The sequence below is a fragment of the Rhamphochromis sp. 'chilingali' genome (genome assembly GCF_963969265.1).
Source record: "Rhamphochromis sp. 'chilingali' genome assembly, chromosome: 1".
NCBI classification, from domain to species: domain Eukaryota; kingdom Metazoa; phylum Chordata; class Actinopteri; order Cichliformes; family Cichlidae; genus Rhamphochromis; species Rhamphochromis sp. 'chilingali'.
Window position 1 is genome coordinate 4025001 of NC_137929.1, and position 26864 is coordinate 4051864.

Consider the following 26864-nt stretch of genomic DNA (forward strand, 5'->3'; position numbering starts at 1 on the left):
GGCAAAGGGCGACGTTTTCTTCCAAAGAGCTGCAAACATGGTCGACGCCTCATTAGAAGAATCATCTGGACATTTGTGAGGAACTCTAACCAAGAAAGCAACGTCACACAGATCCAACAGACAGTTTCCATGACTGCAAGTGTTCAGTGGAAAAATGCTACATTGCATTATTGCATCCTCTCACCACAGGAGGCGCTGTTGGCACCACTGATTGCTGATCAGCTGTTCTCTGATGATCTGATTGATACTGTGAATAACGGGACTCACTGAACTCTGTGACACAGTGAAGATTACAGAGTTTAACTTCACCCTTTAAGACTGACCACAGAACCAAGTCCGCCAGAGCTTTTGTTATATTTTTACATGCTGTGGAGCCATTTGTGGGAGCATTTCAAGTTGCTATACATCAATACAACTGTTATAGCCCTAATTTTAATAATATGTATGCATTAAGTCCATAGTAACTACATAAACTGCAAAAACAACCTCTGCTCATCCATCTCTGTGTGTATCAGGATACATTTGGTTCATAATACACAGAAAAATCAGAGTTATTACCTGTAATAAATGTGAAAGATTCCTGCAGTGATAACCAGGCAGGACTGAAACACATCCAAGCTGTCACCACGGTAACAGCACCGTCCATCCACAGGTGAGGGGAGGAGCAAAAAGAGGGACTTTGACCATTTTATACTAAAAACACTCAACTAATGTTTCTAATATGAAACAAATAAGCCCACATTAATGTGAGCGTTTATTAAATAATAATAATGATGATTTCCTCCTGATCTCATTTCCACAGCAGAGAAAACTGTGGTGTATATTGAGGTGGAGGGTGTGGTCTGTGGCTCAGGTGTAGAGTGAGGGTGGGGTGCACCACAGCAGCATGCTGGGACTGCTGAGGGTGGAGGAGGGAGTGATGATGACATCAGAGCTGCAGCACAGAGACCAGTGAACACACAGTCTGTTCATCTTTGCATAGATACAATATACAGCACAATATTGAATGACAGACACGCTGTGGGAGCTTCCACAGATACACTGACGTCAGCATCCAGAGTCCTCCTGCTGCTCCCCCCTCAGAGCCCCGTGATCAGCACCAACACATTCAGTTAGATGACAGAGTCCAGCTGCAGCTAGAATCAGCTCCCCTCTGTGAACAACAGCACAGCGTCAGTGTTTCACACTCAGTGAAAGGAGGAAACAGCAGAAGAACACCATGTGTGCTACGTTTCCCAGGACACACTACAAACTGCACAAATACAGAGCAGCACGTGGAAGGACCTGGAGCTGCATTTACAGAGCTGCAGACAGCGTGATGTCCTGTATGGACAGGTGGAAGGAACCAAGTCCTCAGCTGGAACACTCGTGTTTGTCCACAGACAGGAAACACAGCAGGAAACTTCCTCACAGAAGTGCAGCTCATGGATAACACACTTCCTGTCAGTCAGAATGAGGCTGCAGCCAAACACAGAAAGGTGTTTTTGTCCAGATGAGCCCAGAGAAGAAACACGAGTGTTCACAGACATCAGAAGCTCAGAGAGGTGAAACATGAGGTTGGAGTCCTCGTCAGCATCCAGAAGAGCTGCTGTGAAACCCTGAGTACTCATGACAGACTCTGATGGCACAAACACATCATGATTCAAACAGAAAGACAAACATGGAGCTCCTGATCCTCCTGCATGAGAACAAGCTGACATGAGCGCTGTGTCTGAGAGTGTCTCCCTGTCACAGTGACAATAACACAGCTGCTGCTCACAGTCATTAAACTGACCTGAGGTCAGCTGTGCTCCTTACATATGAACCATGTGACCTCACATCAGTGCTGTGGATGACTGTAGTCATAGAAGAGTAGAGCTGTAGCAGGTGGTGTGAGGAGGAGGTGGTGTATTCTAGTTAACGCAGTACTGAAACACTCCAGCAGAGGGCGCTGTTAAGTCCTTATTGTAACACAGTTACTGTGTGCAGTTAGACTTCATACATAATCTGCACTTATTTCCATCAGACATGCTGTCAGTAAATGATTGGTTTCTATTGATTCTACTTCCTGTTGACTCGTTTGATGACAGTGAAACAATCACAGCTGATTGTGTGATGATGTAAACTGTCACTGTTACATTCAGTGTGTGTGACATAATGTTAGTGCAGGCTGATAACAGCCTGGTTCTGTTAGAAACACATGAACGTGTCCATAGATCAGTGTGTGTTTAACATGAGAGCTTCAGCCCTGCTGATGTGTTAAATAAAGACATGCAGGAAAACTGATGAGACTCTGAAATAACTCTTTATATTTATAATGTAACTCTGCATCAAAAGAACAACAAAGGATCCCAGACAGGTTTCTGTGAACAAAGACCATTCTGATGTTTCTGTGTTTCTAACACTTTGACATTATTAGTAAACAGACTGCAGTGAGCAGCATTTATAAAGAGCTTCTATATAAAGATATGACAGCTGTTTGACAAGTTTATCACTCTGTGTTTGGACCTGATCAGTCCAGCTGTTTACTTGAAACATGTTCATTTACCTGTTCTGTTATATTCATGTTCTTGTCTCTGTTGAAAACACATTTTAATGTCCCTCAGATTTTTCTCCCAGATGAATAAATATAAAAATGACACAAACTGACTGCAGCTACTTTTTGTCCTTTCTGTCAAAAACCTTCATGTGACTCATGAGAGACACGTTTCAGCTGTTTGTGACAGATCAGAGGCCAACAAGTCATTTATAACACTTTCCATCATTGTTTAAAGTTCTCAGTGTTTCTGTGTTGCTGCGTATAGGATCTCCCAGCATCATCACTGTGCTGTCCAATCATTGTGTGCGAGGTTACCCTTATAGTGCGATGTGTGTTTGCACAAAGAGAAGCATGTGTGTCAAATATAAATAAGCACAGAACAGAAACAGCTGCTCGTTTCTTCTGTTTAGAGTCAAGTTAGTGTTTTGTGTCTTTGTTTGAGGCCTGATGTCGAGCAGAGGTGTGTGTAACTGCACTGCTCTGTTATATGTGTGAAGTGTGTGCTTCTCTTCAGCATCATCTTTGTCACTGCTGATTCCTTTGTGTCATCATGTGTTGAGAAGAGAGAACAGTTATAACGGAGGAGCAAAAGGAAGCCCTGAAATCTGCATCAACAAGGAAGTGTTGGCTCACCAGTGATCCCAGCAGAGCCACTGGTTTGGCTCCAGTTGTTCTAGATTCAATGATGTTGTTGCTACAGATACATGTCAGCATCTTTATTGAATTTAATATGAAGCAGAAATGGTGTCATTAGGAGAAGAAGAGGAGAACAAGTCCGGCGAGGAGGCAGCAGCTCTTAAAGATGAAACAGCAGCTCAGCCCTGAGCTCAGAGAGCTGCACATGAAAAAGCTCCTCAAGCAGATCCTGTCAGAGGTTTGTCATCAACAGGAGGAACTGTTCACATCATAGGATGAAGATGCTGTCAGCTGGATGAAGAAGGTTATTTAATGCAAACGTTCACACTGAAGTCAAATTGTTGTCGTGTTGAACAGATTCATGTACTGATCGTCTCCAGAATGTTAGAAGAGCTTCAATGAATCATTAGAAACAACTTACAGCTGCACAGCTGTGTCAAACACATCTGTGTGTCATTGTGGGATTGTTGTGTTTCTACATGTGACACACGTCTAAAACATGCACACAATCTGAACACAAACAGGGACTCATGTGTTCCCACAGCCAGATGCTGAGAGCCATTTCCTTGTAGTCCCGTGTCTACATACATGAACCATTAGATGTTATTGGAATGATTGTCAGCTCTGATAGTTTCATGTGTGTTTAGCTGGACGCTGTTTGATCCTCGACATGTTTAAAGGTGTCCAGTCCTGAGACACTGGGGCTGGAAACAGCTGTGATGTCATTGGACTGTCACACAGACAGAAGTGCATGAAGTGAGCAGCCGAGGAGCCGCTGATGTTTTGGATTCAACAGCATTTGAAAGGTCGACACAGACACATTTGCACACAGAAAGCTGAATCTGTCATATGCCACAGTGAACTCACTGTTCAGTGTTTTTCAGGAAGCTTCTTAACTGCCTCTGCTGCCAAACAAGCAGCTGATGTCCTTGAGAAGAAGCTGAAGAAGTCTTCAACAACAAATACAGGAAGTGGACTTTCAAATACTAGATTCACTTTAGACTCACAGAGAAATGACTCAACCAGCTGTGTTTGACTATATGAAAGGTCAGTGTGTGTCTGCACACAGACTGTTGTGTTGGACTGTTATTCAGTTGTCTGCTGAATGTTTTCAAATGTCTGCATCTCAGCTGTGATGAGGCTGGGGGTCATGGGAGGCCACCGTAGCAGCCTCTTCAACATCATGACATCATCATAAATGCTGCTGGACTGTCTGATGGGCTGACGGTGAAAAAGCCGTCGGGAAGGAAACAGAAGACATTTCAGAGGCTGCAGCAGATTTCTTTGATTCGGGGCCTTTTTCAGCTTTATTGGACAGAGCAGTGAAGATAAGTGACAGCAAAGCAGAGAGAAAGGGGGCGTGGCCCGGGTCAAAGCCAGGCCAGCTGCTCTCCACCTCGTGGTCACCTGCTCATCCTAGTGAGCTCCACCAGCAGCCCTTTCACACACTTTACACTGTCAAACACTGTGTGTGGACCTCAGCTAACAACAGGCTACATTTAAGTCTGGACTACATGCTTTTATATTGTTTTTATTCCATCAGCAGCTCAACATCATGAGCAGCTTTGACATAAAGACATCAAACTCAAGCTGACTTTAAACTACTTTTAATACAGGGGCTCAAAAACAACAACATCTTTATTATATATCAGGACAGAAAGTCATTTCATCTCAAAGGGAAACAGCTTTATTTGGAATAACCAGCACTATCAACTGGTTTGGGATCTCCACCAGTTTCATGTCTTTGCAGCTTCTCCAACAAAGTTCCTGTAAAATCAGCATGTTTGTCTTTATTGGTTTGATAGTGATTGATTATTCAGTCCCAATCTGCTGTCATCTAAAGAACAAAATGATGTTTCTATGAGTCACAAAGCTCCAGATGTTGTCGGCTTCACAAAGAAAACAAAGAACTTAAACACAAAGTGTTTGGAGCCAAAATGTTCCCAAGCTGCTCTTTTTGAAATGGCAGAGGTACAGTGGTGTCTAACAGCACACTGTGGAAGGCAAACATGTTATTGTTGGATGAAACTTCATGAATCCTTTGTAGATTTGAGCTGTTGGAGCCTTTCTTTTCTCTTCAGGTGTACAGATGCTGAGGAGGCAGGTGAAGCAGGTGGAGCTGTTGTGATGCTGGCAGAGGGTGTGTCTTAGTAACTCTGTGAGGCAGAACTGGATCCAACATTGTGGATGTGTTGATGTTGGAGCCATTAAGAGTCTCTGGCCACACTGTAGGATTTCCCTTTGATCCACTGTGGGGGCATTTTGGAGTCTGTCAGTGAAACTCTTCATGTTTGTGTTTGACTCCAGTTTATAGAAACAGAGAAATGTGTCATGCTTTTGTTCGGCCTCCACAAATACACACATTTGTTCATTGGTTGGACTTTTTGGAAGGAGACACATTGAAAACCATGTTAATAAGATCTTGTTGTTTCCTGTGGATCCGACACAGAGAGTGGACTTCAGACAGAAAGCGTGGAAGAGATTTTAGAGGCCGTGTGTGGCAACAGGAAGTTTCTGTGTGTTTGCTGATCTTACATGTGGAAAACAACACGTGATGTTTGTGAAGTTCTACAATGATCATTGTTCTCACAGCATTTTGAGTGGGAACAGTTCAAACTGGGAGTAGTGGGAGTTATTTACTGATTGAAACAAGCTGAATGTTTCTGTGACGATGAAGATCAGCAGCTCAGCTGATCAATGAACTGACATCTATCAGTCGTTTCATGAGATGAAGTCATCAGCAGACATTTGTTCTGACTGTGTGATGAATGTCAGAACGTCAGGGCTCTGCTTTAGTCACTGCTTGATGATCATTGGCTCATTGTTGAATCCAGGGCCCAGCCTGACCTCTGACCTTTGCTGCAGGTCTTCTGTGTTATCTCCACTTTCATGTCTGATCTTCTGCTGTATCGTCCAAAATAAACATCTGGATCATTTCCAACACTTCAGCAGATCTTTAGTTTGGGCAGTGCAGCACAGAATAACACATATTGTACTATACTGCCCACTTCCTGATCTTATTGGATCTGTGTGTGAGGTTGGTGAAGGAAACACATGTTTACTGAGTGAGTCGCTGCCATTAGGAACTAGTTTTTATATCACAGCCTGGAAATCACACAGGACCATTTCTGCAAGTGAAAAGTCGTCATTGGAGGAAAATCATTGTGTAGTTTGTGCGACTGAAGAATTGTCCCAACTACATGTGCTGCTGACCCTTGACCTTTTCTTTAGGTGCACAGAGGAGTCTGTGGGAACATCCAGAACTGAGGCATCTTGTGTACAAACGTGTTCAGACCAGATGTCAAATGATGTCAGATGTCATCCGTGAATGGATGCAACTGTGGATCGTTCCAATAAAATGAGGCAGTTTTGTAAGTACAAGCCCACTACAACCCATCATCAACATTTTAAATTACATTATACATCTTCACTGATATAAAGCACCACTATTTTAACCTGATTCACTTTTTCCACCCTAACAGTTCATTCCTCAAATCAAACAAGATATTTGACCCTAAAAAAATGCATCAAGAAATAATTTTGTAATAAAATATTTATTCTTCAACTTTTACAAGTGAAATCAAACAAGTGTGTTTAAGAGTGAAACCAGAGTGGAAGCTGCTCATATAGAGTCCAACCCAGGCTAAAGTAAGCTGAGTAGAGCAGCACCATCAAAGTGTCGGCTCTCTGAACACGGTGCAAGATCGTCATCTGCAGGACAAAACTAGTTTTTCTCGCCCTCCTCGTCAACATCAAGATGATGTCATCGTACAGCAACTGATTCCCTGTCCGTCTGGAACAAAGCATTTACATTAAAAAAGACATTTACAGAAAATACAAACACCAACAACACATCTCATCATCACATGATATTTTATTATTTATTATATTATATATTTTTATTGTACCATCAACATCAACAAATACCAGCATATTTTCTTTGAGATTGAGTAGAGTGGACCTTTCCCTTGGTTCACTTCCTGCTCGCAGCATCAGCTGACCTCTGACTTCCTGGTTAAGGTCTCTCAGCGTTGACTGGAATATCAAATCGGACTCACACCATGTTCTTGTAATGTGGTCATGTCTGTCAGCTGTTTGAAGAGCATCTCTGGCCTAAACACAATAGGAAGAACAACAACACGGCAAAAACAACAACACATTTCCATATTAGATGAAGGGCACCGTAAGTGGAAATGGTAACATTCATCTGATGCTGCTTTGGATTTATCTTCTGTTTTAAACCAACTTTGATCACTTCGAGCCATCTTAAGTCCGTTTGTTCTAACTTCTCACTAACATCTCGTATGATTTCAGATCCCTGCTGTTCCCCAGCTGCCCTGTAGGTTTGTGCTTTGACCTCCAGAGGGCGACAAATCAGCACAGACAGAGAGCTCCATTCAAACTTTGCTGCCATCAGGAATAATTCTTCAAATATAATCATCAGTGTTTGAGCAGTTATGATATCAGGGACAATCTAGACATGTGTGACAATACTGAACATGTCACATGACACACCTCAAACATCATGTGATCCACTCTCAGTCTGCACTTTCATTCATGACTTCAACAGGTTGAAATGAGCTTTGAAGAAACATTCAGTGAAATAAATCTTTCATGGATTCATGTGAGCAGCAGATGAACTTTACAAAGAATCAGTGGATTTATCTTCTGTTTTAGACCAACTTTGATCACTTCGAGCCATCTTAAGTCCGTTTGTTCTTCTCACTCACTAACGTCTCATATGATTTCAGATCCCTGCTGTTCCCCAGCTGCCCTGTAGGTGGCCTCAGTGTGTCTCACACCATTTACAGATGATTACAGGTCGTTTACAGTTCAAACAGGTCCAACATAAGAAATATGCAGAAAATATCCTGCTATAACAGTTTGGGTCAAAGTGCAGATGTTCCAGATGTTCTGAGTCTGTCTGTGTTTCATGTTAACATGTAGATGTTGGACCAAAGTGAAGCTTTTTGATGTGACTGCAGGAATGTGAAGTGTAACTCTGAGCTGTAGGAAATGAAACTAAACGGACTTTTTCTCCTTTATTTATAGGAAAGTGTAGGAGAGCAACAGATGAACAAGCGTTACTGTAACAGGAAACATCAGAGGACCTTTATGTTCATCATCATCACTGTTTCCTTGTTCTGTCACAAACACACAACACTTCCTGCTCTCTCTCTGATGGATCTGATTGGCTGTTTCATTCACAGGAGGTCAGGGCGTCACACAAACAGCTTTAACTGCACAACGACACACTTTAAATCATCTGCAGACAAACCTGTGTGTTTGATTTATGAAGAAATAATAAAGACGTGTGTACAGCTGTCCATGAAGCAGCTTCTCACACAAACTCTGACACTTCAGCCACTTTAATTCCTGCAAAGCTGCGTAATAAAGAGCTGTGACTGCTATGAGCTGCTGATGATGACTGCATGAAGCTCTCAGCTGAAGCTTCTTTCATTTATTTTAATGTTAATGTCGCCTTTTTAAGTCTGTGTGAGGATTTTAATGACACACATTAAAGGAGCTTCTTTGATTAGAACCAAATTCATGTTGATTTTCAGCCTGAAATGATAAAAACTTTAATAATTCTGTTTATAATCATCAACCTGGAGACTAATGAAAAGTATAATAGTGAAAGAAAGCCTTTATTATTTGAGTAATGCCTGAATCTGCTCAGAGACGGAGACGACACAGAGGTGTTGATGACAGTTTGACATTAACTGAATTAAAAACAAAGTGCTCTTATTGTGAAAATCTGCCTCCTACTTCTTTAAATCATTTTTATGTATTTTTTAACCTCACAGTGAAACATTGAGGCATTAATCTGACACAGTTTGATCAGCAGCTGTGTTTTCACTGACGTTTCACTTTGATTTGTTCAGACTGAGCAGAGAGGATCGGTTCTCTGTGTGCGCACTGCTGAGAAACACAAGCTCATTTCTGCTGTTTCATGAAAAGTGTTATGGAGGAACAAGAAGTTCAGCCTCTAAACTCTCAGCGTGAGGACTGAGTGAAGAGTTTCAGAGCAGAGAGTTTTGGCTCACAGCTTTTAGCGTCTACACAAAGAGACGATTACGCACTTGATCTGAGAACATCTCCACCTCCTACAAACAAACTCTCCTACGAGCAGCTGTCACAACCACAACAGGCAGAAGACTGGATTTCTTCAGGTCAGATTTCATGCAGTTTGCATAAATTGTGTGTCACAGACTTTGTAGTTCACATTTGTGTGACTCGTTTAAATCTTCTCCTCCTGAAAGTGAAACTCTTACAAACACATCAGGCCACAACCTGCTGCAGGTTAATGATTGATCTGAAGGCAGCTGACCTTTGAGCAGGAACTTGTGAGTCTTTTATTGTGTTTAGCACTGCCAAGTGCTGGCCTCTGCTTCCACCATCACATTTACACTGGTAGGTTCAGCACTGCTGCCTGCTTCAGACTGAATCCAGCAGCACAAAGACACAAGTTAATAAAATCAGCATCTATTCCTTTATCACTGCTTTGTTACAGAGGAGAACAACGCTCCAGTAACGCGTAATCCGATTATTTTTTTGAAGTAACGAGTAAAGTAAGGGATTACTATTGCAAAAACAGTAATTAGATTACCGTTACTTTCCCGTAGGAACGCTGCGTTACTGCGTTACTAAAACCGTGATTTTTTGCGAGAATGTCTCACGACAGTGACGTAAGCGAGTGCGCCGTTAGTGACAACAGCTGTGTGCAGATCAACAATGGATCACATATCGAGTGCAGAGAGAGTGTGAGCGTGCAGCGTTTAAAGCGTGGAAGTACTGACCTTACTTTGAGTTTGATTCCATAAAAAGTGACAAAAACATTAGTGTCCGCTGTGCGTGGGAAGAAAACTTCTTTTTACAGCGAAAAAACCCCTAAACTTCCAACAAGCACCGAGTAGCTACGACGTAATGGGAAACTCACAGAGAAACTCGCGGATTCTTCCACTGACCGCGGCACACCTGCACCAGGGTAAACCTCCGCCTGCCCCACTCCTGCTTTACAGGTGAAAATAGAGCAACAGGACCGCTGAGTCTTTGACTTTATTTATTTTCTGCTATGTTTTACTTGCATCTATTTGAAAGACTGAGTGTAAACACACAAAATATTTTATTTTATGAGCTGGAATGTGCAGAAAATAGGTTTAAATGTTAAACTAATTTCTTCCAGTCAGAGAATGTTGCAGATAATTAAATGTTTGCTTGATGCATAAAGTTAAAAGATTAAAACTAATAAAACAAGTTTTAAAAAGAGACTTTTCCATTTGATTACATTTTGTATGATGGATTATGCAGAAAAAGTAGAATTGGGCTGAAAGATCTATCGCTTTATCACCTCTTCAGGTTGGAAATCGTGTTTTTAAAAAGTAACTAAGTAACTAATTACTTTTGAAAATAAGTAATCAGTAAAGTAACAGGATTACTTTTTTTGGGAAGTAATTAGTTACTGATTACTGTTTTCAAGTAACTTGCCCAACACTGGACAGAGTGTTGGCTTCATCACCGACACACGTCACCACATCAGGAAACAGCTGGTTCAGTGAGTATTTAAGGTTCACTGCAGACAAACTGGAGAAAAACGAATCACATGAAACATTTGTTACTGGTTTCTGACCTCGTCGTAGAGACTCACATACCTGTGTTCTGCTATCAGTGTGATCACATGTGCTGGTACAGTTTGCCAGGTTGACCCATGTAACCTCCACTATCCTGTAGACGTGGAATATGTTTCACATATGGATCGCTTCATTACTCGACTATGACTGTGTGCTTCACAGGTGCTTACTGAAGTGCTGCTTTACACAAAACCAGACAGTAAAAATAAGAACTGCAGGTCCAGACCACAGGTTTATGTGTTGATAATGATGATGTGCAGTCACTCATTGTCACAGGATACTTCCTGCAATGATGCTACGGGTCACGCAGTTCTGCAGAAGTGGAGGAAACAGATGCTTTTCCTAACAGAGACACTTTAATGACTTAAAGAATCTAACTGACACACAAACCTCAGTTTGTCTGACATTCATGAGAGTAAACTGCTCCTGAATGTTCTGTTAGTTCACTGGATGTTCACCTGACTTCAAATGTAAAGATCCCTGAGACAAACTCTCACGAGTTCAGCGGCGACGCGATCGCACAACCAGCCGCGACGTTAAAGGCCGACGCGCTCACTACCTTTGGTTACAGCTCTCAGCTCACACGACATACACAAAAATAATGACAACACGAGTCCTCTGTAGGACGTCACTGTGGTTTACTGACAATGTTCTCAACAACAGACGCACAACCCTGGTTTGGTCTGGTTATTTGTGTTGTACGGCTTCGTTGGTCTGACGAGCTTTTAGGGATGTCAGCAGAAGGATTTCACGTGCTGAGGTCATATTTATGAATCAACCTGAACAGCTAATACTTTACCTCTTTATTTTATAACACTATGAACACGTTATAGTAGATTTGTGCAATGTGTGTTTCACGTCTTTATGGGCGTATAGATCTGTAAACAGGCTGATGGGTGTGTGTCTGTTTATTGTAGCGGTGCAGAAATGTTAAAAATGATGATAATAACAACACTTCTCACATCAGGCTACAACACAAACCTCCTGATAGCTGCAAACAGCAAAACCCCCAACGACAGGCACACAAAGAGCGAGCAGGGACCCACCCTGACAGCATGTGAGCCTCCTACTACGACTCACTGTGGAGCAACACAACACCAGGAGACGGAGGATATGAGAGAGGATACAACTGCTGTGGGGGAGCAGCCACACACTCCACAGGAGACGACGGGGTGAGAGATGGTTCGGTGCTCCTAACATCATGTGGACGCTCGTCTGCACATAAACAAACCTCACCTAACCCCACCTCCTTTCTCTTTTTGCAGGGTGGGGTGCTCCATCCTTACACACTTTGTACCACGTGGCGCTCCATCTATTCGTTTACCTTCTTGGGTCTCTTCCTCCTCTGTCCCAGCCCGTTGAGGCGATCGCTGGGGTCCAGCCTGTAGTGGGAGTGGCTGTCCTCGCTCATCCTGTCCCCGTCCACTCCGGGTTATTCCTTTCATCTTTCTGTCCTCTGAATCGAGCTGACCTCTCTCCTCTCTGGTCCTCGCTCTCTGAGCCGGCGGAGCATGAGAGAGAGGAGTGGTTGGGGAGAGGGAGGGGAGACGAGCGAGGGAGGGAGGGAGCACAATGGTGTTGCCATGGCAGCAGCTGCCACCAGTGTTTATGTGGAAACGTCGCTGGCAAACCAGAATAGTTGCCACACGTTGCCACACTCGCACACTCGGCAGCCATACGTTTGTGTGCGACCTGCCCGTGGCTTCCTCGTTACAGACACACCGAGAGGAAACGCTCAGACACAAGGCCGAACATGAACGAACACTCGTGTGTGGGAGGAACAGGGCACAGACTCCACGCCGTCGTTAAAGATGGCGTGTGTGCTAAACGGAGCTGTGCGCTGATTGATTAGTCAAGTGAAAAAAAGAAAGGAAGCTGTCTGGATGGAGTTTGCTGCTCCCACTAATCAAAGAGATGCATCACAGCTGGAGCTGATTGATGCACGAGCCACCGTTTGCACAATCCCACCGACTCCACGCTTGTGTTTCCTTTCTGCACCATGTTGTTAACACTGACCCCACACTGTGTTCATGAGCTAAAGAAATCACGATGATTTCACGGACCCACACAGACCCACACAGACACACGCAGACCCACACAGACACACACAGACCCACACAGACACACACAGACCCACACAGATCCACACAGACCCACACAGACACACACAGACCCACACAGATCCACACAGACCCACACAGATCCACACAGACCCACACAGATTAAACATTAATGTTCCCAACACAGATTTACATGAGAATGACAGGACATCATAGCCCCCCCTGCCCCCCCTGATATTACATCACTTCAATCCCAAACAGAAGGAAAGGAAAGATCAAATCTGTCTTGAACCTCTGCTTCAAAGTTACAGGAACACTGGAGTCACTCTCACTGTCAGAGACCTCAGTGTGTTGGAAGCTGCTAGAAGAAGCAGATGGGGGAGAGGAAGAGGAGGGCCACGGTGCTGATCTGAGGAAGTCTTCTGATCAAACCACAGCAGACCAACAAGCCCGACGTCGTTCTGATCCAACATGAAGGCTTCCATCTGTCTATTCTGTCACATCGCACACGTCTCAAGTCATCCTGTTCAACCCATCACAACATAATAGTAACAATAAAACAAAGGCAGTGGAGCGTTCACCACGAGCTTCTACAAAAGTGCACGTTCATTTTAATAAAACTGTTTTTACAGCAGTGTGCGAACATTAATATGTTGTAACCAAACGTTTGTTACACCAGCTGCACTGAACCTGTGGAGACTGGAAGTTATTTGCTGCTGGTTTGTTCAGACCTGTTACTGCACACCTTGCATAGTTTGCATAGTTTCCTTCACTGCATGCAAAGAGACGAGGCGGGTGGAAACCTGCGACCCTGATCACATCACCAGTCCATCACAGTCAAACACTCACGGCTGTAATCTATTTCAAATCAAAGTGTTTGCACGGTGAGAAGAAGCTGGCGTCGCTGGGGGAGCGTGCGCCCGGCTGCACTTAAACACAATCTTCATTGGTGCTGTGAAACATCCACGTCTCACTTCATCTGCAAAGAAACCTGATGCATCGCTTTGGAAATATTTGAAATCCCTCATTTGTCACTATGCACGACGAGTCGACCGGCTGACCAACCTCAGGTTATGCAGCGAGTGCTGAGAAGCAGCTAAATGGCTGCAGTGACTTTATTCCCTGAGTGGGTGTGTGTGCATGAAAGCCAAAGGGGGACTGTGTAAGAAACAAGGGGAGTCTCTGTTGTGCTCACAAAGAGGAAACCAAGATCTGGATTTTATGGCCGAAAGAAGAAAACATCTTTTCAAAGTTTCCCAGGCCCACTGTGGAGACGCCCACAGCTCCCAGTGACACTGACCCACACTGACACCACCTCCATTCCTCACTGTGATAGGCCGGGAGGAGAAGATCCACACACACATTCACATCAGGACAAAGTCCCACATTCCCCTGTGCCCCACACACACACACACACACACACACACACACACACACACACACACACACACACACACACACACACGTCCTGCATGCTAAGAAGTGAGTGAAGGATGCAGAGGTGCTGAGACACTGAGGATGTGGGAGCACAGACACCGTTCAGCCTGTGTTTGTGTATCAGAATGAATCAGGCAGAAAAACATTAAAAGCAAACTGGTTGTCCTAAAGTGAATCAGGCTGCAGTCAAACTTCAGCTGATCTCTCATCAAAGCTCCCAGATCGATTCGTGCTCCAGTTTCACCATTTCAGCAACACTGTGGGAGAACGGGGTCAGCTTCCAGCAGGGGCCACGATTATGCACAGAAGGAAGACGGGACACGGCCGGTCCTTCAACCATCGTATGGATGTAAGAGCCTAACACAGGTAACACAGGTCACAGCAGCAGAGCTGGTAGCAGCTTTGTGCGCTTGTAGAAAACTCAGCGGTACTGCAGAGGTTGTGTACTTTACCAGGGAAACGTATGTATTTTGTGTGTGGTTGAAGATTTCCAGGTTGTGTGTTCTCCTGTTTTATTCAGTTTATCAGAAGTCAGCAACTAAAATGTAAAATGCAGCTAAAAAGAAAAGACAATGATAGCATTGTGTGCACAGTGTGTTACAGAGCTGTTGGTGGCAGTCCAATCCAATCCAATCTTATTTATAAAGCACTTTAAAATAGCCAGCACAGGAACAAAGTGCTGCACGGAAAATAAGTTAAAACAATAGAACAACAGAAAACAGCAAAATAAATAAATAAAACACATAAAACATCAAATGAAAACAAAACAAGATAAAACAGCATCGAATCACCTAAAAACAACTGAAATAAAAACCAACATCTCACGTGGTGTCAAAGCTCAGGGTAAAGAGGCGGGTTTTCAAGACTTAAAAACAGGTAAAGAAGAGGCCTGTCTGATCTCCAAAGGAAGCTCGCTCCACAGTTTGCAGCTGCTACAGCAAAAGCAGGATCTCCTCTAAGTTTACGCCCAGTCCTGGGTACATGCAGGAGCAGCTGATCAGCTGGCCTGTATGAGGCTGTCGCAGCTCAGAGAGATGAGATGGGGCGAGGCCATGGAGAGCTTTAAAAGTAAATAAAAGAATTTTTAAATGAATCCTAAAAGAAATGGGCAGCCAGTGACGTGAAGCTAAAACAGGGGAAATGTGCTCAAACTTTCGAGTGCCAGTTAAAAGACGAGCTGCAGCATTTTGACTAATATATGATGCAAATATCTCCTCAGCCGAGCCGCCCTTCGTGCTCCTCCCACAGCCACATGCTCCGTCAGTCTGCCTGGCAGAGAGGGAGGGGGGCGTCTGGCCTAGTGCCAGGCTCTCTCAATATTTTATGAGAGGGAGGGGAGGGAGGAGGTGCAGCGGGTTGGTTGGGGGTTAAGAGACTAGCTACACTGAACTACGACGGGGAAACAATTATCCTCCCTGCTGAATTTATAAGTTTGTTCACTTACAGAGAAATGAACAGTCTCTGATTTTTACCTGAGTTTAGAAACATCGAACAAAAAACATATCAGTTATGAACAGATCTGCATGTCCCTGAATGAAGTGTGTGATCCTCTACAACCCTGGATCCCACAGACTGGCTGTGGGACTCTCAGCATATAGATGCAAAGGGCGTCAGCATGAAGCTCGGTGACTGTGGGTGCAGCAGTTCTGACCATGATGTGATCAGTCAGCCTCATGGGCGGAGGATGATCACAGGAAAGGAAACTCACACAGGAGGAGCTGGTTAATGGTGAGAAGGCAGGTGGATGACAGTCACCACATACTGGTAACACTGGTAGAGGATTGAACTACTGCAGCACCCACGCGGTTTAGCATGTACAAGCCCGTCTGAGGTTTGACCGTCTGGATGATTGGCTGAAGGCTGAGAAATGCTGAGTGTGACACACCAACATCCCCACAGTCAAACACACAGTGGTGGCCGTGGATGGGTGCAAACAAAGCAGGGGCTGAAGAAGAAGTGGGCTAGCCAGCCTCCAGAGCCTCCTTTACTAAATCTGTGGAAGCAGCTGTAAAGAGCAGTGGGCCAAAATCCCTCCGGACATGTCGGCACTTTTTGATCAGTTCAGATTCTGGGAGATGCTCTGATATAAAACATGTATACAACAGAAACGAACAGAAACATCCGTTATTGTCCTGATTGGGGAAATCCCGGTGCTCCAGCAGCAGAGTGACGGGCAGGAGCAAAGCCTCACACAAATAAGAACTACGAGACTTACAGTAACAATAAGAGCTGAACAACATGGAACAGCAGCAGCGATGGAAACAACCTCGTGTTTGTTGGAGCAGGGATGGTTAGAAAGAGACGACGCTGCTTTGTGCACGGACCATATTTATGAGTACGAGTAGTGAGTTTAATGATATTTCAATTATATGACAAATATCCAGTATTGGGGAGTAACAGAGTACACGTACGAGTAACTGTATTCTGTTACAGTTACCGTTTAAACAGGTGGTATTTAGAATACAGTTACTTTGTTGAAGTAAATGGATTACACTGCATGTTGGGGAGTAACGGAACACACGTACGAGTAACTGTATTCTGTTACAGTTACCGTTTTCAATCACATCTTACACTCTGTGCTACAGTCACAGCGTCCAAGCAGGGAGGCAGGAAACTGCCCCGTCGCCAAGGAAACCTAGGTGTCTGTCTGTTGTCAGGGCAACAGGGCAGAGGGGATGGGGAGCAAAAACACGGATAACGACAGGAAGGCTGGGCAGAGACAACAAAGGCAGGCGGGGCCGTCAGCTGACATCTTTGGATAGCAGGAAACTGTGAAGCATAAACAGATCTGATGCTCACGATCTGTTTACATGTTTTTCTCGTCACGTGGAGTAAAAATGGCGTCATTCACGAGACCTGGTTGTTCCAAATATGTCAGATTCATGTGCTCATCCATCGTTTTCCTACTGATTCTCCACACAGACAGTCAGCCTGTCGTCAGCTACTTTTCAGTGGCTTGTATGCAACGCTTGGGAACATGCTGGGGAGGGTTACCCATCACCTGCCAGCATTTCAATCAGAGAACTTCCTGAATCTTAGTTTATGACAGCTGGAGCCATTTACATATGTAACACTGCTGTATTAGTCCTATTATATAAAAGGAGGAGCAAACAGTGATGTGTTCTGCTTCCTGCTCATTTCTTTTCTTCTTGTCTCAAACTGACTGAAAACAAACACGAGTCACTGAGAAACATCCGTGTTTCCTTTACTATGAAGATAAATTACATTTAATCTGACGATTATGCTTTTCTTGCTCATGAGTCACAAATCAAAGCACACACATCCATACATATGCAATAATACTAAGTGCAATAATCCTTTCTGTCATCGTTGTATTTTTACTCAGTTGTATATAGTATTTGTATTTGTATTCTATTTTTATCTTATTGTATATTTATTTTATTTTATTCTACTGTATATAGTATTTTATTTTATTCTATTCTGTACAGTTGTGTACTGTATTTATTCTTATTGTATTCTAATTTTTGCCTCATAACTTTTGCACTGTCCACTTCCTGCTGTGACAAAACAAATTTCCCACGTGTGGGACTAATAAAGGTTATCTTATCTTATCTTATCTTAAAGGTAAGTTGTCGAAGGGCGCCCCCTTGTGACGGCTTGCCAACAACACATACACTACACGCCACGATCGCTCACACAGGCCACGACTTTTAGGAAAGAGCCCCATTAAACGCTGTTCTTCTGCTCAGTGAACTAGCAGTAAATCAGGAATCCCAGGCTGCTGCGAGGCGTCAGCGGCGTGTGCACTAACAGGCAGCAGCTCACATGACCGGCTAATGTGTCCAAGTTTTCTATGAGCGACACCCACAGAGAGAAGAGGGGAGCCTATCAGAAATAGCACGGCTGACTCGTAAAAGCTGCAGTGAAATCAGATATTGGAGGGGGGGGTCCTTTGAAGACAGTGACCTTGCAGGTGACGTATGGTGAAGGTGGAGACTGTGAGGGGGGTACTAGCAGAAGAAAACGCTCAAAAACACAATAATAAGGTGAGCAGGTTAGTGTGTAACTTCAAACCTCTGAAACATGGTTTGAAGTATGAGGGAAAGAGTCATGGTGGTGTTCAGTGCATCCTCTGAACAGAAGAAAAGAAGACAAGGAAATGTGAACGAGGACGTTCAGGATAATGAAAGTAGACGGGAGAACTGGGCAGTGGCTGCAGGTTTACAGTGACCTGTGTGAGAGAGCACATGCTGAGGAAGCAGAAGAAGACTTGGCTGAGGCTGGAAGGATGTGCAGCACGTCAGAGTAAGGAGGACATGAGGGCAGCCATGAAGGAGATGAAGAATGATGGTCCTGATAAACATCTGGAGGTCTGAAGGGGACTTTTTAACACAGTGTTGGATGATGAGGAATGGAGGAAGAGCGTCCTGGTACTGAAGAATCAGGGTGCAGAGCTGCAGCAGCCACAGGGGGAGCGAGCTGATGAGCCACACCGTGAGAAAGAGCTACTGAAGTGAGGTTCTACATGTAGATGAGGAAGTGCAGAGAAGGTTAGAAGGAGTTGTATCATATCTGTGTGGATGTGGAAAAAGCACACGACGGGACACCAAGAGACGTACTGTGGTACTGCACATACTGAGCACATACTGAGGCTGTGCAGGAGACAGCAAGGCACAGGTGAGCTGTAGGAGGGACAGATGGATTTAGAGCGGGGGCGCCATGACATCAGGACTCGACTCTGAGGCCCTTCATGTGTGCGATGGTGCAGACAACACTGGGAACTATAGTGAGAACAGGGACCAGGTGGAGAGCTGGAGCCAGTAAGACTGAATACATGTGTGTGAAGGAGAAAGGTGCCTGAGTGAAGCTGGTCCAGAACAACACAGTGCACAGGGCAGGTGCAGAGGAGGTGGGGTGGGTGGAGGTGAGGGTCAGGGGGGTCTGTGAAAGAAGAAACACAAAAACCTGACAGGGAAAATTTAGGAGACGGTAGCTCGTGATGGCAGTCGGGCGAGCTGTTGTGTGTCGGAGACGGTGGCACTGACAAACCCAGGAGGCGGAGCTGGAGCGGTTAAAGATGGTCGACTCTTCATTGGGAATGACCAGAATGGAAACGTTTAGGTAGAACACAGGGGCGAGGCTGGACACGTGCAGACGACTGATCGTGGATACACAGGGTGTCGAACAGTAACTAACACAGAAATACTGCTGTAAAGGTCCCAGTTAGACATGCTGAAGCACAGGTCAACAAACAATCTCAGCTTCCCTGTGTGATTTCACTTCATGGCTAAATCATCGTTTCAGGTTTCTTTGGGTATTTGTGGGTTTGAAGTTTTCACCCTAATTCATAAAAAGCCAATCAACAATCAGGAGAGAGGAGTTCGTCTTTCTAATTACAACTAATACGATTAAAAGACTTATTTATAAACTCCGTTAGCGTCACAGTACAAAGTTAAACAGAGAATCAGGAATCCTCTCTTAATATAAGTGATCACATAGATCTGTCAGCAGCAATTTGTCACGTAAAAACAGCACATCAAAAGGACTCTGCAGTCACAGCGCCCCCTGCTGTTATCACACTAGAAAGGTATTTATTATTATATTAATTATGCAGCATGCAAACATATATAATGTCTCTCTGAGGGCATCTTCCTGAAATATTAATGCATGTGCTAAACAGCTGTACTCAAAGGAAGCAGACTCACACACACACACACACACACACACACACACACACACACACACACACACACACACACACACACACACACACACACACACACACACACACACACACACACACTCACTCACTATGTTAAGCATGTGTGCATGTTGGCTGTTCATGATTTATTTATGGATTGGCTTTCTCATTGCGCACAGAGAGCCGGAGGTTCTACTGAACTCTGGGTTGTTACCAGTTCATTACCAGTCATGTACCAGTAGCCCAGTTCAGCATAAACCCAGACAGTAATGACATACTGGTCTGGACAGATTACTGACCAGCTTGGAGTGATCTTGCTTCGCTCACATTCAACAGAAGCTTTGTGGAGATGAAATCAGTGTAACACTGCGCCTCCTCAGGTCAGAGACCACAGACGGTAACGAATGAATCACTTTGTGAGGAAAGCCAGCTAGACTGGACTGAACTGTCTGAGCTGTCATTGATCAGTTATTAGTCGTTTCCTGGCAGCTTTCTCCGAACAATCACATCAAAAAGCCACCAAACCGAACATGATGTGATTAATCTGCTGCACACAGGACGCTGCTGAACACCTAAACCAGGCCCTTAGAGGACCTCTGCCCTCTGTTATAATAACCACACATCTACTACTGACAAATGGCTAATTATTGATCATTTATCTATAATTATTTCTTCATGAAATCACAAAACAACGAAGCTAAGATGCTCAGTAAAGACAGCGCTGGCCTTTCTATCACTGTCCACTGTCACAGCAGGACGTCCAATAACCAGAGTGGCTGCTGCTTCTGCCTCGTGTCTCCACACAGAAAGGTCAACAACTATTTGAGGCATATTTACCTCTCTGTCACCAGCCCCACAACAAACACATACAGAACGACCGTCAGCAGGAGTCAGGCTTTGGACAGCTCCATGTCAACTTACCTGCAAGAGAAAAGACAAATTAAGTAGTTACCTTAAAAAAACAAAAGGAATTATTTCTTAGTATCTGGTGAACTAAGTACCTGCTGCCATCACAGATCATCAGAAACAGTTCCAGATGCACAGACAGTGGCTGCAATGTACATATTTAAATTGTTTTTAACACTTGGATCCACTTTAGTTCTGTTTATGTTACGACAAAAACCAATCCCAGCACAGGCAGCAGCACCCACAGGCGTGTTGTTTGTGTCACTGGCAGCTATAAATAACAGCAACATGTGAACGCCGAGCTATTCTTAGGCTCCGCACAAAAGGAAAAGCCATAAGCTTTCTAACTCCAGTGTTCTTGATATGTCCCCCCACACATACAAAAAATCCATTTTTAAAAAATGATAGAATAAAAAGAAGATATACAAACATCAAATGCCATAAAATGCTCTGAACAGACGAGCTTCCAAGGCAGAGTAATCACTCAAGGACATGGGATCCCCTGGCCCCCTTCATAAAGGCCCCTGGCCTCAGACTATTCTGTGAGTAGGGGACTGCACCGAGATACCAAACCAGCTTATGAGACATGACAGTGTGCTGGTGACTGGGATATAATCCCTGGATACAAATCTTGTGAATACTCATAACCAGTTTCAATGGAGAACACTGACATAAAACTCCCTGTCTGAATTACTTCTATGATTTATCGTGCAGTTTAGTGCAACTACAAGATAGAACCGATTAGTAGTAAGAGCTCAGTAAACCTTATGCTTTATAAGTGTTTGCAGTGCTATGAGATGTAAAAAAATAAACCGAAATACACTTAAATACAAGTACTGTATTAACTATTATGTAAAATAAACTACAGAGTGCACTCTGCAAAGTGTGCTTGCAGGCAAGAGATGCAAGAATGCATGACAGAGCAATAGAATAGAATAGAATAGAATAGCTTTTATTGTCACTGTTACAAGAACAATGAAAGGCTGTTTGACATTTCTCCATGTGTGTGAAGTATTTACACAATCACAGACAAATTTACATTTACACAAGAACGATAAGTTATACATGCACCTGCAAACATACGGATACACCCATACAAACATACACGCACATGCATACATGTATGTATAAATACATGCATGCGAACATACAGACACATGTCTCCACATACACATACATACATGCCATGGCTCGCTGACTGGGAGTGCCGAACTGAGCTCCACAGGAATGAATCCAAAAATGTTACATTTGAATGTTTCAGATCATCAACAAAATGTTCATATTAGACACAGAAAACACAAGTAAACACAACATGCAGGTTGTAAATGTCGCTATTTATTCTTATTAGAGTTATAATTCAGCCCATCGGAGGGTTTTCAAGTCTGAACCGCCTTTTTAAGCCACAGCATCTCAGCCAGTTTGAATAGACCAAAGTCCCTCAGAGGTGAACTGGCTGATCATTGAACACATGTTGGTGACATTGATGGTCAGGGATGCAGAGCAGATGCAAAGCCACAGCAAACCACAAAGAGAAGCCCAACAAAGAACCTGCTGTCTGTATTTTTAGATTTTAAGGTTTTTTGATGAAGACAAAAACAAGGACAGCTTCCTCCAGGGAGAAGCTAGAAGCTGCCTCCTGCAGCTATAAATAGCAAGGCTTCAGGAAATCTCACTCTATGTCAGGAGTATGGAAACTGATGGGATGGCGTGCACCCTGCTTAATATTTTGGAGGACTAATTGCAGCATCTCAGTCATCAATGAGGAAGTAAAGCAGGAAGCCGATCGATGCACTGTGATCGATGATCTAGGTATAAAGTAAACTGCCTTTAATGGTAAATATTATTAATGTATATACAGACCATAAATATTTAAACAGGCACATAGTTTTGTTCTTTAAGGTTAACAAAACCATGATAACGGCGTCTACGTTACAGGACATTTCAATGTGAATAACTGGTAAGTGCTCTATTCTTAGGAAACCGTGGCCTTTCTGTCGGTTTGGATCTGCTGATGAGCCTTTGGTCTATATAAATAGACTGACTATGGCATAATCATGACTTTTGTCATCACAGAAGTGATGGGAACATTCAAAGACTAAAAAATAAAGCTGTGGAAGAGCAAATAGTGTGCACAATTCATCTGATCGCAGAGAAGCAGTGAAAAACCCACAGAAAGTAAAAGATAGACGTCCTAAAAACTGGTGCAATTCAGTATAATATCATTGCATGTTTTGTTGCAATGGAGCAAACAACAACAGTACACTACTTTGCTGGGACTAAAGTATCTCTAATATAACATGGATGCTGTAAAATGTGATTCTGACATCCTTGACGTATGCACAGGAGTACAGAAGTAAAACAGCAGGAGTGTTAGCTCTACAGAGGAAAAGACACGCCTGTTACGTCGCTTACTACCTGCTTCTTGTCACCACATCGCCCGGTAGGATGGTTTCGACTCTCTCTGTAAGTGTACATCTCACTCTAGACTCTGGCTAACCCATTCTCTCCTCCCTCCGCAGCATTCCTACCAGCCCACCTATGGCTGTGCCACATTATACTGTTCATGGTAATACTGGTTTAATGTTGGGCAACGATAAAAAAATAAAATATCGCGATAGAATATGGGTAAAGTGCGCATGCGCAGTGCCTTTGTTTTCATACCCACATGGTGGCGATAGAGAATGAGAAGGGGGAAAGCGGATCGTTGAGTGAAACACATGAACCAGAATTGGTTTGTAAAAATGCTGCAACTTCAGTGGTGTGGAACTGGTTTGGTGTTTGTCCGTCAGATACACAACAAAGCACCATTTTTTTGTAGAACATGCAAGCGGCCGTCGTTATTGCCATATTTTTTGGACTAAGGTGCTCTTAAATCTGGGAGTAATCTGGGTCCTAAACTCCGTCCTTCAGGACCCAAAGTCAAACGAACACTGCGACATCCCTGCAACATGTGTGTGGATGCTGAATGAAACGGGTGGAGGGATGAGCGCTACATGGTTGTGTTTGAGCAGGAGGGCCGGATGATGAATGGGCTTTTATAGACATGCTGTTCGTTTACGGAGGCTTGTAGGCGATGATCTCTTTAGTGTAATATGAAAAGGAAACAGATACATCGTGATATCACAAACACAATCCTACATTTGTGCCAACCTAATAAAATAATATGCAGTACTGTGTGAAACTCATCAAGTGGCCTGAACTAAAAGTTCTCCAGCAAGTTCAGTAGCATTGCTACTTGAGATTGTTCATGTTGCAGCCAAGAACTTCACTGGTGACTGCTGCCATGGTGTAAATCAGCTGGTTGGTTCCAGCGATGGTCACACTAGGGACTGTCCACTGCAGTAAAAACTAGAGATGGCACGATACCACTTTTTTATGTCCGATACCGATATCATAAATTTGGATATCTGCCGATACCGATATAAATCGATATAGTGTTTTTTAATCAACAAAACTGTTTTTTTAAATATCTTGCTGCATTTTGTATAAGTTCATACTCAAGTTTAAAACAACAACTACACTAAAGCTATTCTGTTATACCTGTATGCAAAAAAAATATTTCGTAGTTCAGCAATACTGATCAATCTAATAAACTTAGACCTACACCATCCTCCCTATTCTGGTATTTTAAAGAGTACTTAGCGTAAATATTAAGCAACCTAACTAATAGGGTTCCAACTCCCAGCAACAACAAAAATAAATAAATAAAAAATAGGGAACCACCCCTCACACTCCACCTCATGATGCTTAATCGACGTAATCAACCTTAATTTGATGCAGTGTGGAAAAAAATGCACAGAAATCAATTATTTTTCAAGAAATATTAAATAGATTCAACATCTTTCTTCAACAAAATTGCAGACTGCACAGATGGTACCTTCCCAAAGGAAAAAGTACTATAGCTTACTAGGGTATATATATTAGACTTAATAGTCACTATATACAGTAATTGACTTCTATTCATTTTACATCAAATTAAAACTTTGGGTGTCAGATAATTATTTATTAAAAGCTCGACATTTTAAATGAGAATAAGAAAGAAAAGTATGTCTTTGTGCCCCCTTTTCCCTGTTCATGCCCTATCGGCCCCCCTGGCTAAACTTTGCTAGATCCGCCCCTGCACAGTTACCAGCGTCAGCTACGTAGAAAAAGATCCTGGTGTAGAAAGTAATATTAAATAAATTGTAACAACAGCTTATCAAGCTTAAACGTGCTGCTGTTGTTCAGCCGCTGGTTTCCTCTTTCTGGTGCAAAGTGGGCCAAAAACAAACTAGAGAGACGGACTCGCGACAGAAAAGCCGATCAGCTGATCATTAAGCAGTTTCATGATTGAAGTAGCAGCAAGAAGAGGCAGTCGCTTGTTAAGCTTAACGCAGGAATGCTTTACAAACATTCAGAGATGGACTTACACACTTGCTTTACTTCTCTCGGGATAACTTTGTCGGAGATGAAATGCCGGGTTGCTAGCGAAGCTCCACATGCTATCCAGACCACCGACAGGTCCCGCATGCCACAGCCGCTCTATCACGTGATGCATACTGCTCCGACGTGCTAACGTTCTGAGGTGAGTTACGGCGTGTTGCAACTTTTGTGAGGTGCTTTCGTGATATTTAATGGATCGGATTACATTTTTTATTTTTCTCCGATATCCGATCCAGTAATTTAGGTCAGTATCGGACCGATACCGATACGTAATATCGGATCGGTCCATCTCTAGTAAAAACTCTGCATTATCACTCCGTTACCTGCTGCAAGCACTGCCACAGTCTGATTTTCTTTCATCACTACCTGAATTGTTTGACTAAAAGGAAAAAGAAATGGCAGATGTCCTTCTCTACAGGGGCATAACTGTTGGCAAACTGTTCACCACCCCCCAACCGCCCTGTCTGTCATCACTCCACTAGCATTGCTGTTTGTAATTATATTCACTCCACTTTTACACACCTGTACATAATATCCTAAAAGCCACAAATCAATTAGAACCCTGCTCTGTTTGGTAATGAACTGTGATAAAACAAATATCCCCTGCCTATGAAAAACCATAGGCTTCCCAAGGGAGTCATGAGTTCATAATGTTCATGTTCATAAACACTGAAAGCTGACATGGAGTAGGTCCCAGGCCCTGAACTCCATAAGCAAGAAAATGGATTGATGTATAAATACACACACACACATATGTTAGGGGTGCAACGACAAACAAAATTCACGGTTCAGTTCGATACTTTGGTGTCACGGTTCGATATTTTTTCGATACAAAAAAAATGTTCATGCCTTTTTAATTTGTCAGTTATTAAAATTATAAATATATATTTTAACTCAAAAGTACAGTTTTTAAATTTAATGTTGCTGAAACAACAAAATAATAATAAAAAAATCTATCTGATGGAGGAATCACCCATCTTTGGAAAAGAGAGTTTATTACAGAGAAATGGCTCTTTCAAAATAAAAGCTCTACTATACGCTTCTTCTGGGCTATATTCTCAGCAGCATATTAAACATATCAGGTCCCCATAAGGAGAATCCTGTGCTAACAGCTGTCTAAATGACTCGGGTAAAGTTTGTAGCATGGTGCTTGTTGTTTTGTCTGCTTCCTCTTGTCTTTGCACCAGGATGATGTCGGTGTAAATGTGCAGTCATATTCGTTGTGTTCCCACTAGTGCTGTCAGCGTTAATCTGAAATGACCTTAACGCCACAACACGGCAAATCTCCGTTAACGAGCGACCGCGGATCGCCCCGTGCGTGGGGCTGGACGGCCAACACGTTAACGAGCTAACTGCGCTAACACACTAGTTCCCACCCATGTAATTGAGCATTGCGTGGCACATCCAACATACTGTTTTACTTTAGTCCATGACGCGCTTACCTTCAGGGTCATACGTCACATGAAAACCAAAATAGTTCCAAAGGCCAGATCTGAATGAGGGTGGGGGATAGTGATGGCCCGCTTGAAGCTGATGCTCCGGAGCATGTGTCGAAAAAAACAACACACTGGTTCAGAAGCACTGTGTCGAGG

The 26864-nt window shown here is 43.4% G+C and overlaps 3 protein-coding genes across 3 annotated transcripts in view; 1 reads left to right on the top strand and 2 right to left on the bottom strand.

The window, feature by feature from the left end:
* Positions 1 to 443, top strand: part of LOC308399597 (protein NLRC3-like) — a gene marked incomplete at its 5' end in the record, with an annotated part of 19111 nt that extends 18668 nt beyond the window's left edge. Inside the window, one exon of the mRNA XM_080886958.1 lies at positions 1 to 443. This exon is cut by the window's left edge and continues 1200 nt beyond it.
* The window catches only part of LOC308399066 (uncharacterized protein), a 262268-nt gene that overhangs the window by 138917 nt on the left and 96487 nt on the right, over positions 1 to 26864 (bottom strand). The gene's annotated exons all lie outside the window — the stretch shown is intronic.
* Positions 6693 to 12250, bottom strand: LOC308399108 (uncharacterized protein). Its single transcript, XM_080886103.1, has 3 exons — positions 12110 to 12250; positions 7082 to 7267; positions 6693 to 6947 (listed from the first exon to the last, which is right to left on the bottom strand). The coding sequence occupies exons 1-3, from the start codon at positions 12194 to 12196 to the stop codon at positions 6918 to 6920; spliced, it is 303 nt and encodes a 100-aa protein (XP_080742229.1). The 5' UTR covers positions 12197 to 12250; the 3' UTR covers positions 6693 to 6917.

Coding starts and splice junctions, on each gene's coding strand:
- LOC308399108 (XM_080886103.1), bottom strand. CDS start 12,196: ATGAGCGAGGACAGCCACTCCCACTACAGGCTGGACCCCAGCGATCGC. Junction 7,268..12,109: donor GGAGGAAGAGACCCAAGAAG/GTAAACGAATAG, acceptor TATTGTGTTTAG/GCCAGAGATGCTCTTCAAAC. Junction 6,948..7,081: donor ATCTCAAAGAAAATATGCTG/GTATTTGTTGAT, acceptor GCTTTGTTCCAG/ACGGACAGGGAATCAGTTGC.